This window comes from Marmota monax, unplaced genomic scaffold (assembly GCF_021218885.2).
Source record: "Marmota monax isolate L192 unplaced genomic scaffold, Marmota_monax_Labrador192_F-V1.1 WCK01_AAM20220418_F8-fsc00012, whole genome shotgun sequence".
Taxonomy (NCBI): Eukaryota; Metazoa; Chordata; class Mammalia; order Rodentia; family Sciuridae; genus Marmota; species Marmota monax.
The window spans coordinates 32,341,077-32,359,892 of NW_026695227.1; the positions used below are offsets into that span (position 1 = coordinate 32,341,077).

The window sequence follows — 18,816 nt, forward strand, 5'->3', positions numbered from 1 at the left end:
ATGGCCTGTCTTATCTATCCATACAGAGTTTTTGTAATGATCAAATAAGACTATGAGAAAATACTTGTTAACCATAAAATCACAATGTGAATTTCAGGTATGAGGAGAGTGGTTTATATTTAAGATGATGGCTCCCAAATTGTCAGAAGGCTCTTTTGCACTTTCAGGTGGACCTTCATTTTATGAAAAAAATTCCCAGTGGGGCAGAGGCCTCAAATGTCCTGGTTGGAGAGGTGGATACTTTGGACCGGCCCATCGTTGCCTTTGTGAGGCTGTCTCCAGCTGTTCTTCTCTCAGGCCTGACAGAAGTGCCAATCCCAACAAGGTAAAGGCAAAGATAAAACTTTCTATCTGGAGTATAAATCTATGTGAACACTGGTAGAAGATAGCTAATACCAAAAGTTAGAACTGATTAATTTAGGAATGGTGTTAAAAAATTTGGCAGCAAGCTCAGAAAACTGGGGTATATTTGATTAACTGCTATGCAAAGAAATTCTGATTTTTAAGGCTATGATTACATGGTACCTACAGCCTTGAAAATGGAAAATGGAGGAGCAATCAGAGGGCATAGCAAAGGCCAGTCACTTGTTATAATAGGAAGCCTAAATCTTACTCTCTCAGTTCTACAGAGCCATATTCAAGGGAAATTCTTTAAGCAAGGGTATTGGTGTCTCTTTCCACAATTCTGGAAGGGTTTATGTGCTTTGCATATATGCCTGCATTTGTTCAAAAGGCTATTCATGTGCTCTGAAGGTGGTGATGCCATTGATCCAGAGCCCCACAAATTATAGATAGTATTCAGATGTCCAGAACAGAGGTTAAACTTCTTTATAAGGCTTGATCATTTCAGCTTCCTTATCCCTTTCCTTTTTCTGCATTTTCTTATTAGAACAATGAATAGGAGTCAGATAACCTTGAATTTGTACAACAATGCCATGTTTTGAAAAGATGTCCTTCCTACACTTAGGAATTGTGTCTATGAAAACCCTAAGAAATATAGCCACAGTATTGAATGATGTCATACAAATAGCTTTCAGTGTCCATAGTGGGGCTATTAGGTTAAGGCAACTTGAAATGATCCATCTCTGTTTCTCTGTCTCTCTGTCTCTCTCTCTGAAGGTACAATGATGATTTTTTTTTTTTTTTTGATAGGAGAGAAAAATGTTTTACTGTCTAGAGAGGAATAAGATGCTGCTTCTACAGAGTTACTTATGTAATTTCTTCTTCTGTGTGTTTTGCCAGATTTTTGTTTATCTTATTGGGCCCAGTAGGAAAAGGTCAGCAGTACCATGAAATTGGCAGATCCATGGCCACCATCATGACAGATGAGGTATGTGCCATTTCTGCTTTTCACTCATTCATCTCATAAATATTTATTGTTTATTCTGTGCCAAATACTGTGCTAGTGATTGGAGATAAAATAATTACAATTGCATTGTCTGATGGGAATCAGTTCAGGGCATTTTTCTGAGAGCCTCTTGTAGGAATACCAAGCCCTCTGGGAGATTTAAAAATTTTTTTTTTAATTTGTTCTATTTGATTATACATGACAGTAGAATGCATTTTGACACATTGCACACAAATGAACACAACTTCTCATTCCTCTGGCTGTACATGGTACAGAGTCACTCCAGTAGTGTAATCATACATGTATATAGGATAATAATGTCTGTCTCATTCTATCAACCTTTCCATCTCCAGTGCCCTACCCCTCTCCTCACTCCCCTCTGCATAATCCAAAGTTCCTTCATTCTCCCCACACCACTTGATCATGGGTCAGCATCCACTTATCAGAGTGGCCTCTTTTTTGGGGAGGGGGATTGGCTTATTTCACTTAGCATGATATTCTCTAGTTCCATCCATTTACCTACAAATGCCATTCTTCTTTAAGGCTGAGTAATATTCCATTGTGTATATGTACCATATTTTTCTTATCCATTCATCTGTTGAAGGGCATGTAGGTTGGTTCCATAGTTTAGCTATTGTGAATTGAGCTGCTATAAACATTGATGTGGCTGTGTCATTGTAGTATGCTGATTTTAGGTCCTTTGGGTATAAACTGAGGAGTGGGATAACTGTGTCAAATGGTGATTCTAAGTTTTTTGAGGAATCTCCATACTGCTTTCCATAGTGGTTGCACCAAATTGCAGCAATGTATGAGTGTACCTGTTTTCCCACATACTCACCAACACTTATTATTGCTTGTATTCTTCATAATTGCAATTCGGACTAGACTGAAATGAAATCTTAGAGTAGTTTTGATTTTAATTTCTAGAGATGATGAACATTTTTTCATATATTTGTTGATTGATTGTATTTCTTCTTCTGTGAAATGTTTGCTCAGTTCCTTAGCCCATTTATTGATTGGGTTGTTTGTTTTTTTAGTGTTCAGTTTTTTGAGTTCTTTTTTTAAAAATATGTTGAGGGCTGAAATCAAGTCAAGATGGCGCCTGGCACTTTGCCAGGAGGAGTGGTCTGTGAAGCAATGCCAACAAGCCATTAAGATGATGAGGATTCCTTATTGGTTGACTGCTGTATCTTGTTTATGTTAATTGAGTTAAGCTGTGTGTAATTAGTTAAGTATATATACCTCTGCTGTCCAGCAGAGAAGCGGCTGCTGCTATCTCGGGTGCCCGCTACTTTGAGTTCTCGCTCAGTTCCTGCTGAGTTCACTCGCAGTAAAGTAGTTCCTGATTCAACCTTCAAGTTGCTTGTCACCTCTCGGTTATTTAACCCAGCCGGACTAGGGCAAAAATACTCTTATTTATTTATTTATTTTTATGTGGTGCTGAGGATTGAACCCAGTGTCTCACACATGTGAGGCAAGCACGTTGCCACTGAGCCACAATCCCAGCCCATTGAGTTCTTTATATATCCTGGAGATTAGTATTCTGAGGTGCATATGGTAAAGATTTTCTCCCATTCTATAGGCTCTCTCTTCACATTATTGATTGTTTCCTTTGCTGAGAAGAAGCTTTTTAGTTTGATTCCCATTTACTGATTCTAATTTTACTTCTTGCACTTTAGGAGTCTTATTAAGGAATTTAGGTCCTAAGCCGACATGATGAAGATTTGGGCCTACTTTTTCTTCTGTTAGCCACAGAGTCTCTGTTCTAGTGCCTAAATCTTTGATCCACTTTGAATTGATTTTTGTGCAGGGTGAGAGATAGAGGTTTAATTTCATTTTGCTATAGATGGATTTTCACTTTTCCCAGCACCATTTGTTGAATAGCCTATCTTTTCTCCAATGTATGTTTTTGGCACCTTTGTCTAGTATGAGGTAACTATATTTATGTGGGTTTGTCTCTGTATCTTCTGTTTTGTATCATCGGTCTACATGTCTATTTCGGTGCCAATATCATGCCATTTTTATTATTATTACTCTGTAGTATAGTTTGAGGTCTGGTGTTGTGATGCCTCTGGCTTCACTATTCTTGCTAAGGATTGCTTTGGCTATTCTGGGTCTCTTATTTTTCCAGACTAATTTTCTAGTTCTATGAAGAATGTCATTGGATTTTTTAAAATATATTTTTTATTTGTAGATGGTCACAATATCTTTATTTTATTTATTTATTTTTATGTGGTGCTGAGGGTCGAACCTAGTGCCTTTACCACTGAGCCACAATCCCAGCCCCATGTCATTGGGATTTTAATGGGAAGTGTATTATATCTGCATAACGCTTTTGGCAATATGCTTTTGACAATATTAATTCTACGTATCCAAGAGCATGGGAGATCTTTCTATTGTCTAAGGTCTCTTCAATTTCTTTCTTTAGTGTTCTGTAGTTTTTTCATTGTTGAGGTCTCTCACTTTTTTTGTTGGATTGGTTCCCAAGTGTTTTTTTTTGTTTGTTTGTTTATTTGTTTATTTTTTGTTTTTTAACTATTGTGAATGGGTAGTTTTTCTAATTTCTCTTGTAGTGGATTCATCACTTATATATAGAAATGCGTTTGATTTATGGGTATTGATTTTATATCCTGCTACTTTGCTGAATTCATTTAGTTAAAGCTAATTTATTTATTTATTTATTTATTTAATTCTAGAAGTTTCTGGTGGAATTTTTTTATCTTCTAAATTTAGAATCATGTTGTCAGCAAATAGTGATAGTTTGAGTTCATCTTTTCCTATTTGTATCTGGGGATTTTTCTTCCTATGTTATCTCTCCCTTTTTGGTTAATTAAGGATGAGGAGAAATCCTTTTCTGGGAAAATTATTATTTCCAAGTAATATATGGAGAGAAATACACTTAAAGCTGACTTAATTTCCTAGAGAATATGGTTAATTAAATATATCTAAGCTATTTGCATAAAATCTTCACTCCCACATAAATGAGACCAGTTTGTATAAGGTCAGGTGTACGATCTTAGCCAGTGTCATGTGAATGTTCTTGTTTGGCATTGTACGATCCACAGTGCCAAACCCTGGAGAGGACCATGTTGCACATATGAACTGCAAAGCTGAGCTTTCAAGCATATGTTGTAGTAGGCAAAGGGAGGTATGGGCTATTTTTTCAGCTCTCTTTGGGAGGCTTATTTCAACTTCCTTAGTAATTCCATCCAGTTTTTCTAAACATTATAATCAAAAAAATTTCCATACATCATTTTCCCCCATCCTTTGAGAATATAATAGCTTTGTATATCTTTAGAGTCATATCTATTTCTTCTTATACTAGCAGATATTTATTAATTCTTTTTGACCCAACTCATCTCTAAAGGTTCATTTTTTAAATATTTTATCTTTGCACTTGTTGCCGCCGTCTGGCTGGGCACAAATGCCGCAGTCTGGCTGGGCACACAATCACGAGCCACCACACAGCTTGTAGATTCAAACAGCAACTCTTTATTCCTGAACTCACACCAGCCGTCTACAATCACGTTCTGGGGAAATCCACGTTCTCTGCCCAAATCCACTCCCACTGGGCTTCTGTCTCCCAAAATATACTGTCTGAATCCCGTGAGAACTCAAGGGGAACTCAGGCAGCAGGATACGCCCTATTCCCAGCAGGAATAATCTTAAACCTTAAACCTGGAACCTAAACTGGGAACGCCCTAAACACGATTATCTTAAAACCGGGAACACCCTAATCTGCCTTGGTCCTTGAGCAAGGTCACCTACATTCAATGTCACTGCAACATGTCAGCAACATGGGGTACGCTGGCAAGGAAATTGTCATACCTACTTGGCTAATGGCTCCCAGCAACTTGTCTAAGTGCTAAATTTTCTTCTTCTCAGGTCCCTATGACAGAGATAAATATCAATAATTTGAGTAGAGTAACTTTCAACTTTCATAAGAGTTTTTCCTTTTTTGTAGATTTTTCATGATGTGGCATATAAGGCAAAAGAGCGAGATGATCTCCTAGCAGGGATTGATGAGTTCCTAGACCAGGTGACGGTGCTTCCTCCAGGGGAATGGGACCCCTCCATTAGAATTGAACCACCTAAAAATGTCCCTTCACAGGTAATGTATGCACATTAGCCAGTGGTGGCTAGTGTCACTGAGTGCCCACCATGAATAAAGCAAAGGCCATGTGGACATATACTAAATAAATTGAGATGTGGTTCTATTTTGGGGCTCCTAGAATGTCAGAATAATAATAAAAAATGAATATTCAGTAATATTGATTGTTTTAGATGCGATGAGATAGCAGGGTTACATGGGAATGAAGTCTTTAAAATTTTTTATTTGTTCTTTTTAGTTATATGTGACAGTGGAATGTAATTTGACATGTTATATGTACATGGAGTATAACTTCCATTCTTGTGGTTGTACATAATGTAAGAGTTACACTGGTTATGTGTTCATATATAAACATAGGGAAGCTATGTACTACACATTCTACTGTCTTTCCTATTCCCAACTCTTTCCCTTCCCTTTATTCCCCTTTTTCTAATCCAGAGTACTTCTATGCTTCCCTTCCCCCCTCCCCTTATTGTTTGTTAGCATCTGTATATTACAGACAACATTCAGCCTTTGATTTTTTGGGATTGGCATAGTTCACTTAGCATGATAGTCTTCAGTTTCATCCAATTACCAGCAAATACCATAATTTCATTCTTCTTTATGGCTGAATAATATTCCATTGTGTATATATACCACATTTTCTATTTTTATTCATCTATTGAAGGCACCTAGGTTGGTTCCATAGCTTAGCTATTGTAAATCAAGCTGCTATAAATTGATGTGGCTGCATCACTCTAGTATGTTGATTTTAAGTCCTTTGGGTATATACCAAGGAGTGGGATAACTGGGTCAAATGATGGCTCTATACCCAGTTTTCTGAGGAATCTGCATACAGCTTTCCAGAGTGGTTACACCAATTTTCAGTCTGGGCATGAATTTTCAGCCAAATTTTGAAGGCATTGATGTAGAATGGCAGAGAGGAGAAGGGAGAACATTTCTTGACAGTATATTATGTTTAAAGTTATCAAGTGAAAAAAAGACAACAAGCTGTATGGAGAGAACAAATAGGATTTCTTTACCTTTCTGACATATTAAGAGTGGGAAGAAAACTTCTGCTATGTACTAGGTACTAGGGCAGATGCTTCATACATGTGAATTCAACTTTCCCAGCAATATTTCCTCCAAAAGGTATTGTTATCTTTAGTTTACACATGAGAAATAAAATGATCTTAGGGCAAGGTTTTATGGTAAAGTAAGATTATACAGAAGCAGATCTGAAACTGAAACTCTGATGCCAAAGCCTCCATTTTTTGTTTCTGGGCAAGATACAGTTAGGAGTCAGGTTCTATTGCAGAGGAAAAGAAATTTTATTATTATAATATATATTATTATATATATATATTATTTTATAATAATAATAAAATTATATATTTTATTATTATAATTTTATTTAATTATATATATATGTGTGTGTGTGTGTGTGTGTATATATATATATATATATATATATATATATATATATATATATATATAAATTCACACACACTTTTTTCTTCCCCAGGAAAGTCAGTAAATTGCATCAACTCAGTAAATGCATTTGAAAACTACAAACACTTGAGCATTTGGGTTGCTTTTGGGTTATCCCATCACCACTCCCCACTGTTAGCAGGAACTACAGATAAATACTGATTTTACTAACTTTATGGTCTTCTGTTAAAAGGAGAAAAGGAAAATGCCTGGTGTTCCAAATGGAAATGTTTGCCACATAGAACCAGAACCACACGGGGGTCATAGTGGACCAGAACTGCAGCGTACTGGGCGGTAAGTTCTGGGTTATTTCACAGCTGATGCTGCTTACTGTGCAGAAGTTGTGTGAAGGAAAGAAGCATCCTTTTTTGTTTTCAATCTTCTTCTCTGTAGTGGGACTTTATTGTCTGGAAATAACTTTTCAGATGGAATTACCAAGTATAGGTATTATAAATATATCAAATGTATTCATTCATTCAAGTTTCTGAAACTACCTATCATGTTCTGTCTCGTGGCCAATCCTTTCCACACATTGTTCCCTCTGATTTGAACACTCTCCACCTTCCTCATCTCCTGGCTAACTCAGCTCAACTCAGGTGTCCCTTCCTTTGGAAAGCTTTCTTGTGTTCTCCATAGTCAAAGGTAGGTTTTCCTGGGGTGTAATGCCTCAGCATTAAGTTAGAGGGAAAAGGTACTATTTTAGGTTTGTATGTCTCAGAATAGGCAATCTAATCTTCTAGGCCAATATTTTTAAGAACAGATGTCCAAGGAAAAGGGCTTTTATGGTAGGTGAGAGCAACAATCTCCAGATTAGGAGGTTTTATTTCCCAGCCAGGAAGGTGGTAAAAGAGGGGATGATATTTGGCATTGGTGTGACATCCAGTGGTGTTCTCAGATTAGAGAATGTTACGACTCTGACTCTGGCTCTGTATTTTTGTGCTGAGAAGAATGTACTGGATGGAGATTCACATATCATAAAAAAAAGCTTTTATGGCTTCTATTTCTTTTTTTTTTAATCCTTTTTTTCCTATCTTACTTGAGATTGCTTTCCTTTCGTCTTTTATCCTTAGTATTCTACCCAGTGGAAAGTCATATTTTTGTTTGTTTTGTTTTGAAATTATGGACAGTGATTTACTTTCACTCATGAAAATTCAGGGAGAAACTAGGAGAAACAAGAGAATGGCACTTATCTAATAGTATCCTGATAAAGTAATATGTTCTAGTTGAAGGAGTGCATTCAAGAAGATAGCTATGCTCTGAGAGGGAGCCTTGGCACAAAGCAGGAGCCTTTGAAAGGAAAGAGTCACTGAGAAGAGGTCTGAATGGCAGGGAGGCCTGATCCTGAGAGGCAATAAGGGAATGACTGTCCTTAGAATTGGCTCCAGGATTGGGACTGTCTTAGAAGAAATGGGGTTTGTAGTTGTTGTTGTTTGTTTAAGGAAAGGGTCTTGAGTATGGATTTGATAATTTCAGAATTATGACTTTTTTTAATAATAAAAAGGGTGTCCACACCCTAGGACTTAAAGTTAGAAAATAATGGAATCAAGAGCAACAGGTTTTCCTCAAACAGGTATCTGTACAGAGGTATGATTTCAGAAAAAAAAAAAAAAGATTTCAGTTTTATTTCCCTGCCAAAGAAAATAAATAATAATAATAAAATAATAAACAAGATAGCCATGTTTATGATTAATTCTACATGAGGATTTGGGAAACCATTTGATTGCATCTCAACCATTTTGAGATCTCAGAAAAGGTACCTAATGTATCCACAGAAAATTTCATATCAATAGGTCTATCACATGCTTAATCAAAAGCCCCAAGTATTTTTTACGTATGTATGTATGTATTTTGGTGCCAGGGATCGAACCCAGGGGCACTTAACCACTGAGCTACATCCCCAGCCTTTTTTATTTGTTTAAATATATTTTTTTTAGTTGTAGTTGGACACAATACCTTTATTATTTATTTTTTTATGTGGTGCTGAAGATCGAACCCAGTGCCCTGCATGTGCTAGGCGAGCACTCTACTGCTGAGACACAACCCCAGTGCCCCCATTTTATTTTTTATTTAGAGACAGGGTCTTGCTAAGTTGCTTAGGTCCTAACTAAGTTGTGGAAGCTGGCTTTGAACTTGTGATCTTCCTGCCCCAAGTACTTTAACATATAAATTCAGATAGAGTTTGATAATGTCACATCAGGAAATTCTGAAATTAACAAAGCTAAAAACTGGGCTCAGAGCTTAGTTTTGCTTTAGACCTCTTCCTTTAGACCTTTCCTTCTGAGCACTTAGTAAAGGGCCTCAGACCCATGACTTTCTTCTTGGACCAGGTGACTTACTGCCTGTATTGGTATCAGAGATCCCAGTTTCAGTCCATCTCTGGCCCCTTCTCCGTTTCAAGTTATGTGGGAAAGAAATGTGAGACATTTGCTGTAGATGGACATCCAGACATTTCTGGACCTTCCCGGACTGCACAATCTGAAAACACATTAGTAGCCAGGCACAGTTGTACATGCTTTTAATTCCATTAGCTCAGGAGGCTGAGGCAGGAGGATCTTAACTTCAAAGCCAGCCTCAACAACTTAGTGATGCCCTAAACAATTTAGTGAGACCCTGTATCTAAATTAAAAAATTAAAAGGGCTGGAGATGTGGCTCAGTGATAGTGGTTAAGAACCCCTGGATTCAATCTCTAGTACCAAAATAATAATAATAATAATAATACATTGTTAAATAAAAATTTAAAAAACTCATTAACTTGGGTTTTTCAGTTATACCACTCCTTAGTTTTTATCCTATTGAATTAAAGTCAGCATACTATAGCAATACATATATACCCATGTTTACAGCAGCATAGTTTACAATAGCCAAATTATGGAACTAGCCTAGATGTTGGTCAATGGATGATGGATAAATAAACTATGGTATATATACACAATGAAGTTTTATTTAGTCACATAGAAGAATTAAATTATGTAATTTTCAGGAAAATGGAAGGAACTTGAGAGCTTTATGTTAAGTGAAATATGCCAAACTCAGAAAGTTAAAGATCATAAGTTATTTTTTTATCGTATGTGGAAGTTAGAGAGAAAAGGGACAAAAAAAACGGTAGGGGGAATCTCATGAAAATAGAAGGGAGATCAGTAGAATAGAGGGAGGAGAAGAGAGAAATGGGAAGGTACTGGGAAATGAAATGGGCCAAATTATACTATTATATTTCATGCATGTATGCATATGTAACAATGAATCCCAATTTTATGTATAATTATAATGCACCAATAAAACATGTGGTAAACACATTATCTTGGGTTTTATAATTCTTCAAACCATTAGTTAAGTTTCTTTGTAAGCAAAGCCTGCTTTGTGCATATCATGTTATACAACGTTGAGGCAAAACTTGAAGACATAAGGGACGTTATTCTTGTTGGACTAAGAGGTATTTGAAAACGGAGTAGAGTAGACTCTAAGAAGCTGGGAAAGGAGTCAGAGTTGAAAATAGTACTGTGATTTCTGTTTTATCTGACCCTCCAAGCCAGGGCTATGACAGTGTTTTGAACCTCCCTGATGTCATCACAGACAGGGACACCATATGTTGCAAGAAAGTATGTCTAGAGTCTTCCTTGTCCAGAAGATCCACAGCAAGAAAGATACTCTGGAAAGGGGTTTTCCAGGGTAGATTTATATCCTTTATCGGAGGTGCCAGTTTGGGGGAAGGGTTAATGTAAAAAAAAGAATCAGGAGCTGCTATCTCGATGATACCCCCACACTTCAAACAGGTTTCTTCCAAAGCACACCAGACAAATGGATGACTGGCCTGTCCCTAAAGCCCTCCAGGAAAGGGCTCCCTAAGTCAGTGCTCCAGATCCTAGTGACCCTCTACACGGGTAAGTTCTTTCTTACGTCAAGCTTAAATTCATATTCCTCTGTGCCTCCTGCCCCCCAAAACTTGAACATCAAGAACAGTGTTGAAAGGGAAAGGAAGTCTCAAATATGAAAAGAAGCATTGAGGCCTAAGTTAATATCTGTGGTAGATGTGAAATTATCATCTGGTTTTATGCAAGAATGAGGTATTAACAGTATTCAGAAATTATTTTATTAAATGTTATACCATCAGTACGAGCCTCAAATCTCCCTCTTCTGTTTAATCATTGCTAGACAAACAGATTTCTTCCCTTTTTGTGGCTTTTCATAAGCACATGTCACATCAATCTTTTGTCTGTTGCTCACAGACTCTCCTCTCCAAAGATGCCTCCTGTGTCCAGGGATAGGCTAATCATGGCAGTGTTTCTGGTGGCCTCAGTGGGAGGTCAGAAGGAAGTTCTTTTTCGAAGATAATGCCCTTCAGAGGAAGGTTGCTTGTGATGAGGAGGTGACAGTCACTGGATGCTATGGTAGCTAAGTACCCAGAAACACTTGAATCTTATCCCCAGACTAATCACTGCTGCCTGTGAGATCCTTGAAGGGTTATTTATCCAGAGAAGAGAGCAAGACAAAGCAACAATCAAAATTTGAGGCTGAAGGCTCCTGATCTATGTTGAAGCCTCTAGATACTTCTTTACCTGAGCTAGGTTTGCCAGACAGTCTAAAATTAAAGGCAGGTCATAAGACTGGCTTTGCCTCTCTTCTCTAAGCCTACACTCAGATGTCATGTTACTACTATAGATGGAGCAAAGGTGAATCCCAACTACACCCACCCAGAGAAATAGAGCAAGTGGGCATGATAGAACAGTGTCTGCCCTGTGAACACCTGCATACCCATTGTGCAGCTAGATAAGAAAGAGTGAGTGGAGAAAGAACTGGCTGGGCTTTCTCCCCTGGCATGTGGGTCCTAGACCTCACCATACTTTTCCAGGCTCCTAGAAGAGAGAAGGGAAGAAAGAGCTGGCAAGCCTCCTTTCGTGAGAGAGTAACTTTTTTTTTAATAGTTATAGATGGATAGCATGCCTTTATTTGTTTTTTTTTTTTTATGTGGTGCTGAGGATCGAACCCAGTGACTCACACATGCTTAGGCAAGCACTCTGCCACTGAGCTACAGACCCGGCCCAACTTTTTTGTTTTTTATTTAGTTTTAGCTCTTTATTACGGAAAATTTCAAATGTAAAAAAAGGAAGAGAAGCAACTGTTATCAACATTTTTCCAATCTTGTTTTATCTATTTCTTCCCACTTATTTTTCTGCTTTCTAGGTTATTTTAAACCAAATCACAAAATATATTTTTCCTATAAATACCTCAGTATGTATCATGTTTGATAAGGACATTTTAAAAAATAATTATGCCATTATCAAATGTAACAAATCTAATAATAATTCTTTAAATCATCTAATACTTAAGTGCACTTTAAATTTTTTGTGATTGTCACCATCATCTTTTTAGGGTTCATTTGTTTGATGTAGGATCCAGTCCATTTTGCATTTGGTTACTATGTTCTCATCCTACAATAGTCCCTCTTCCTTTCCTTTTTCTCTATGCTGTTGATTTGTAGAAGAAACCAAGTGATGTGTCCTGTGAGATACAGTGTGGCTCTTTTTGTTACTCACTAGGCAGTTTCCCCCCTGGTACAGTGACTCCATTCTTAGAAAAAAATGACTGAGTCTGGGAGCAAGATCTCCTCCTTGGCTCTCCAAGATCTTGCTCCTCATCTGTCTCATCCATGGGAAGTGGAGAGGACTCTGAAGTCCTGCCACTGAGTCCTATTGATTCTACTTCCTGATTAAACCTTAAATCCATCCACTTTTCTCCTCATCCCAATTTACACTGCCTTCATCACACTGCCACAAGAGTGTTGGTCAATGGATGATGGATAAATAAACTATGGGATATATACATAATGAAGTTTTATTTAGTCACAAAGAAGAATTAAATTATGTCATTTGCAGAAAAATGGAAGGAATTTGAGAGCTTTATGCTTGTTGGATTATAAAGCTCCACTGTGTTTACAGTCCTTGAGTAGCTTGACTTAAAACTGTCATAAGGCCTTTCGTGACTCAGCTTCTTCAGCCTTGTCTGTTGGTGTTTGCCCCTTGCACTGTATTGTCTAGTCATAAATCTTCCAGCACCTTGAACCACTGTGTAGTCTCAACTCTAGGTGTCACCCATGCTGGTTCCTCTGCCTCATCTGGCTATCTTCCAGTCCATCCTTTGAGTCCCTGCTGAAATTCCCCTCCTTGTTCTGTGCTACCACAGTGCCTGTCTCCTGTACTAGAGGAGAGCAAAGGCTGTGTTTGTCTTGCTCACTGCTGCATCTCCAGTACCTTGGCACAGTGCCTAACACCAAGTATCTGCTACTACTTGTCAATGGCATGCACGAACGATTATGCTAATTCTCAAGAGGAAGGTAGGTAGTTGTTCAGAGTAAGAAAGTACGTGTGATGGGGCATTTCATCTGGAAAATGTGTAATAAAACTAACAATTTTATATCTCGAGTCAGTTTTGTATATTTCCTCCAAACAGATCAGAATTTGAAGTTTGAAGCCAATACTTGCTTCCTTATTAACTTTTTGAACCTTTTATTAAATGGGTAATATGATACCCAAATTAATTTTTTTGAATTGAATAAATCATTCAGATTTATAGTAAGCTATGCCTTGATGGCACATAGAATCTGTGCTGACCCCAGAGAGATCTGCTATACTTGAGGTCAAATTGAAGCCAAAATACTACTTTAGTACAGAGTACATTTAAAATGTTTTCAAATGTGTGCCATTCATTATGCATTTGTGAAAGAGGGGCTGTGTTAGAGGCCTGTCTGCTATGTTTCTGCAGGCTATTTGGGGGCTTGGTGCTGGACATCAAGCGGAAGGCCCCCTGGTACTGGAGCGACTACCGGGATGCACTCAGCTTACAGTGTCTAGCCTCCTTTCTGTTCCTGTATTGTGCCTGCATGTCACCTGTCATCACCTTTGGGGGATTGCTTGGAGAAGCCACTGAGGGACGCATAGTAAGAACTTTCAATCACTTTTAATGGTCCTAAACACAACTTAAAAATATTATGGTGGCAGCCAACTCCATTGGGAGGAAATTACCTGGACTAGGACTGAGGAAATTGGATTCTTTCTCTTGAATAACTGAGGACTTCTGTCTTCATATAAGAAAAACCTTCTCCCTCTTGAGCAGACTATCTTCTGCCCCAATGTCAGTTACAATGGCTGGTTGCCTAGTTGAATTGCTCATTGGCCCAAGAATGGAAAATGGATATATTGATGTCATTTGAAAATAAGATTTTAAGTGATTGTATGACAACTTGTAGTGTGAATAGCATCATCGTGCCTTTAATGTATTTTTGAATACTGAATTGAATCACCGAAGGACAAGAACTTAGTTAAGGAATCATATGTAAATGGATTTGGATACCTGAATTATTAAAGTGGGATCTGTTTACAAGAGTATTAGATGGTGTGTACACATCACCCTTGCTAAGAAATACAAGCAAATAACTGTCAAGGCACATATTAGGGCTAAGTCGGGAGTATATATAAGCCAACATTACTCTTTACTGATGGACTACGTGAACTTAAGTGATTTCTTTTCCTTCTCAGAGTGCAATTGAATCCTTATTTGGAGCCTCCATGACCGGGATTGCCTATTCCTTATTTGCAGGACAGCCCCTTACCATCTTAGGAAGTACGGGGCCCGTTCTTGTGTTTGAAAAGATTTTATTCAAATTCTGCAAGTAAGATATTTGTTTTTCTGAAAACTGTTATTGGCTGTGGTTATTGTGATGCCAGGGTTGAATAACAGGATTCTACACAAATTTAAAAGTAAGCAAATATTCTGAATTATAAGAAACCTGAAGAAAGAACATCATTTGGTCTATAATTCTGCCCCCAGGCAACACGTACCTAAAATTGTAGATCCTCTATTTTTTAAATTTATTTTTTAGTTGTTGATGGACCTTTATTTTATTCATTTATTTATATACAGTGCTGAGGATCAAACCCAGTGACTCACACATGCTAGGCAAGCGCTTTACCGCTGAGCCACAGCCCCAGAACCCCCCATTCTTTAAAATTTTTTTTTTTAGTTGTGAATAGATCTTTATTTTATTTATTTATTTATATATGGTGCTGAGGATCAAACCCAGTGCCTCACCCATGCCAGGTGAGTACTGTACCACTGAGCCGCAACCCAGGCCTGAAATCTTGACTTTTTAATCTTTAAAAAAACTTTCCCTAGCTAACCCCAAGTCTTCCATGTCCATTTCAAGTCAATTTATAGTTTTTCCTGCTATCCCTCCTTAATGTTCTGGTGGCTGGTGGTAGTAGGGGCTCTGCAATGTCTTAGATTTCCTATTTTTTCTATAAAGTCTTTTTTTCCATTTTGTACTAGAATTAGGAGAATATGGGACTAGAACCATCTCTTTTTTCTTATTGCATGAACAATCTCTTAATTACATTGAATTTTAGTGGCAAAAATGTGTTCAAAAGGATTCCTTCCTTCTCCACTTTCTATATAGCTTCACAGGCGAATAGCACTTGGGAAACAAATCTGTAACATACCTGTCCCAGGGCACTATTTAGAACTGAAGTTCAGTCAGAATTAAGTATCAGCTGGGTTGCAATGGTGGTGTAGCTGACATGAGATGAATTAACCATATTTGACCCTTTTGTGTCTTCGTGCCATTCATGCTTTTTGATGAACTTTGGTCTTGTTTCAGAGATTACACCCTTTCATACCTCTCCCTTCGAGCTTGTATCGGACTGTGGACCGCCTTCCTGTGTATTGTCCTTGTGGCAACTGATGCCAGTTCTCTTGTCTGCTACATTACCCGCTTCACTGAAGAAGCATTTGCCTCCCTGATTTGCATTATTTTCATCTATGAAGCTATAGAAAAGCTGATTCATCTGGCAGAGACCTACCCTATCCACATGCACAGCCAGCTGGACCACCTTAGCCTCTATTAGTAAGTATGCTTTCTGCTTGTCTTTTTTTTTTCTTCTTCTTCTTTTAATGGACAAAGGGGCCCAAGTTTAATAGCTTGTGTAGTGTGCCAGGCAGCGCTTGTAGCTTCTGTTGAGGAAGCATCTTGGCCTTCTGGGAAACAGAACTTAGATATGAGGAAGCTTGGAGGACCGCCAGAGAAGAACAATCAAAAGTGATGACAAAGGATGGACTGAGAATGAAGCCCAGAGCAGACTTGAGAAGTTCTTTCTAGAGAATGTCTTTTGGGTCTAGGCCTTGAAACAAAAATAGGCTGCAAATGTAGCAGAGAAAATTTGAGTTAGTTATTGAAAAGATCTTCTTTTTGTAAGGACTTGTGAGCCCCCGGGACCACATCATCAAGTGAGAGAATGGACTCTTTCTCTGAAGGTGTATAGGCAACGTGTAGGAAATGTTAGGTAGAGATGGTTTAATAATTCCTTTCAGATCACGAGTGACTCCCACTGTATCATAAAGATCTAGAAACCTCTTTCTTTACTTCTAGATTTCAACTCAAGAGAGTGTTTTCTTCATGTGTTTGACATTATTTGGACCAATTAGAAAATAAACACCATATCTAGCTGTATTATCAACCATCTAGGAAAATCTAGTCCTACATATCATTTCTTCTCTGGAATAGTATTTTCCAAATTATGATTAAAGATCCTCTTCCTCTGGCTCTGTACATTATTCCCTCCTTTCTGACTATATAGTTCTCATGTGGAGAATCTGATTGGAAGCATCTGCCAACCAGCCACAAATATACTTTCATCTATTCTAGTTATCCATTCATTAACTTTTATTAAAAAAATTTAAAGTATTTTAATACAAAGTATTTTAATACAAAATAAAGTATATATATATATATATATTTTTTTTTTTTTAATATTTATTTTTCAATTTTAGGTGGACACAATATCTTTATTTTATTTTTATGTGGTGCCGAGAATTGAACCCAGTACCTCACGCACACCAGGCGAGCTCACTACCACTTGAGCCATATCCCCAGCCCCTAAAATAAAGTATTTTAATAACAATGATTAAGGACTATCATTTCCAAAGCCTAATGAATTGGGACCTATTGTCATTGAAGTTCTTACTTTTGTAAAGTTAATTTTTTGACCTCTTTTTAATCATTCATTTATTTAAAAAATGTTTGTCAAACACCTGTTATGCACCAGGTACTGTTTTAGGCCTTGGAAACAGTAGTAAACACAATAGTCAAACAGATCCCACTTTAATAATTCAGGTATCCAAATCCATTTACATATGATTCCTTAATTAAGTTCTTGTTCTTCGAAGACTCAATTCAGTATTCAAAAATACATAAAAGGCACAATGGTGCTATTCACATTACAAGTTGTCATACAGTTACTTAAAATCTTATTTTCAAATGACATCAATATATCCATTTTCCGTTCTTGGGGCAATGAGCAATTCAACTGGGCAACTTAGGATGCTTATATTGTAGTGGGAGAAGACAGACAAAAGTGACCAGCCCTGGATTAAGTTTAGACTTCGTATCTGGAAGCTGAAATCTTTTTTTGTTAATAAAACTGAAGATGGGGGACTGAGGCTCTGTAGCTCAGTGGTAAAGTGCTTGCCTTACATGTATAAGGCACTGGGTTGAATCCTCAGCACCACATAAAAATAAATTAATATACTATGTGTTCATCTATAACTAAATAAATATTTTTTTAAAAACTGAAGATGGTATTTTTTCTTAGTTACATTTGACTTTTGTTTCATATGGAATTGATGTGAAATTAGAAACCTCCACTCTTTAAATGATTTTATGTTAATGTCCACAAAATTGATTTTTTAAAAATACTTTATTGCTGGGTGTGGTGGCTCACATCTGTAAACCTAGATACTTGGGAGGCGGAGGCAAGAAGATTGTAGGAAGATAGCAAGTTCAAGGCCAGCCTGGGTAACTTAGCAAGACCCTGTCTCAGTATAAAAAATAAAAAATGCTGGGGGTGTAGCTCAAGTGGTAAAGTGTTTCTGGGTTCAATCACCAGTCTTAGGGGGAAGAAAGACTTTATTTTTTAGAACAGTTTTAGGTTGACAGCAAAGTTGAGCAGAAAGTACAAGAGTTCTCCTAGACTCCCTGCCCACCTGCTGCTGTGTATGCATACCCTCCCCCATTCTCAACATCTCCACCAGAAAAGTGCATTTGTTATAATCAATGAATTTATACTGAATCAGTATCACCCAAAGTTGACAATTTACATTAGAGTTAACTTGTGTGTTGTATATTCCATGGATTTTGACAAATGTATAGATACATCTACCATCATATTATTATTATTTTTGTATTACTGGGGATTGAACCCAGGGATTTGTGCACTGAGCTACGTTCCCAATCCTTCCCCCCACCCCCGCCAATCCTTTTTATTTTTATTTTGAGACAAGGTATCACTAACTTATCCAGGTGAGGCTGGCTTCAAACTTGCAATCCTCCAGTCTTAGCCTCCCAAGTTGCTGGGATTACAGGTGTGCACCACCATATCCAGCTAATTTATTTATTTTTGAGTCAGGGTCTTGCTATGTTTTCTAGGCTGGCCTCAAACTCCTGGGCTTAAGTGATTCTTCTGCCTCAGGCTCCTGAGTAGCTGGGTCTACAGATGCATGCCACCAAACTCAGCTTATTTTTATTTTTAATTAACACATAGTAATTTTTATACATATTTATGGAATACAGTGTAACATTTCAATACATATGTATAATATGTAATTATCAAACTAGAGTAATTGGCATATCTATGGAATTTATTTTTTAACCTAAATGTAGAACTTTTATAGCTTTCCCCATTACTTTTTGTTTTGTTGGTTTCTTCCAATTATTTTGACCTGTTGGGAACTTTCTGAATTTTAGTTCTGTCATAGAAGGCATGTTTATTAAATTCACAGGTGAAACAAAGGTGGTGGGGACAGCTATGTCAATTGATCATACTGGGAGCCAGTTCAGGCAAG

General features: G+C 37.5%; 1 protein-coding gene across 2 annotated transcripts in view; it reads left to right on the forward strand.

Annotated features, from left to right (window-relative positions):
- Slc4a8 (solute carrier family 4 member 8) overlaps positions 1 to 18,816 on the forward strand; it is a 72,624-nt gene that overhangs the window by 29,460 nt on the left and 24,348 nt on the right. For both annotated transcript variants that reach the window (XM_046436174.2, XM_058576270.1), the window contains exons 8-14: positions 168 to 325; positions 1,243 to 1,330; positions 5,313 to 5,459; positions 7,123 to 7,223; positions 13,687 to 13,861; positions 14,460 to 14,593; positions 15,578 to 15,823. In XM_046436174.2, coding sequence (XP_046292130.1) covers positions 168 to 325; positions 1,243 to 1,330; positions 5,313 to 5,459; positions 7,123 to 7,223; positions 13,687 to 13,861; positions 14,460 to 14,593; positions 15,578 to 15,823 — 1,049 coding nt within the window. The remainder of the gene's footprint in view (positions 1 to 167; positions 326 to 1,242; positions 1,331 to 5,312; positions 5,460 to 7,122; positions 7,224 to 13,686; positions 13,862 to 14,459; positions 14,594 to 15,577; positions 15,824 to 18,816) is intronic.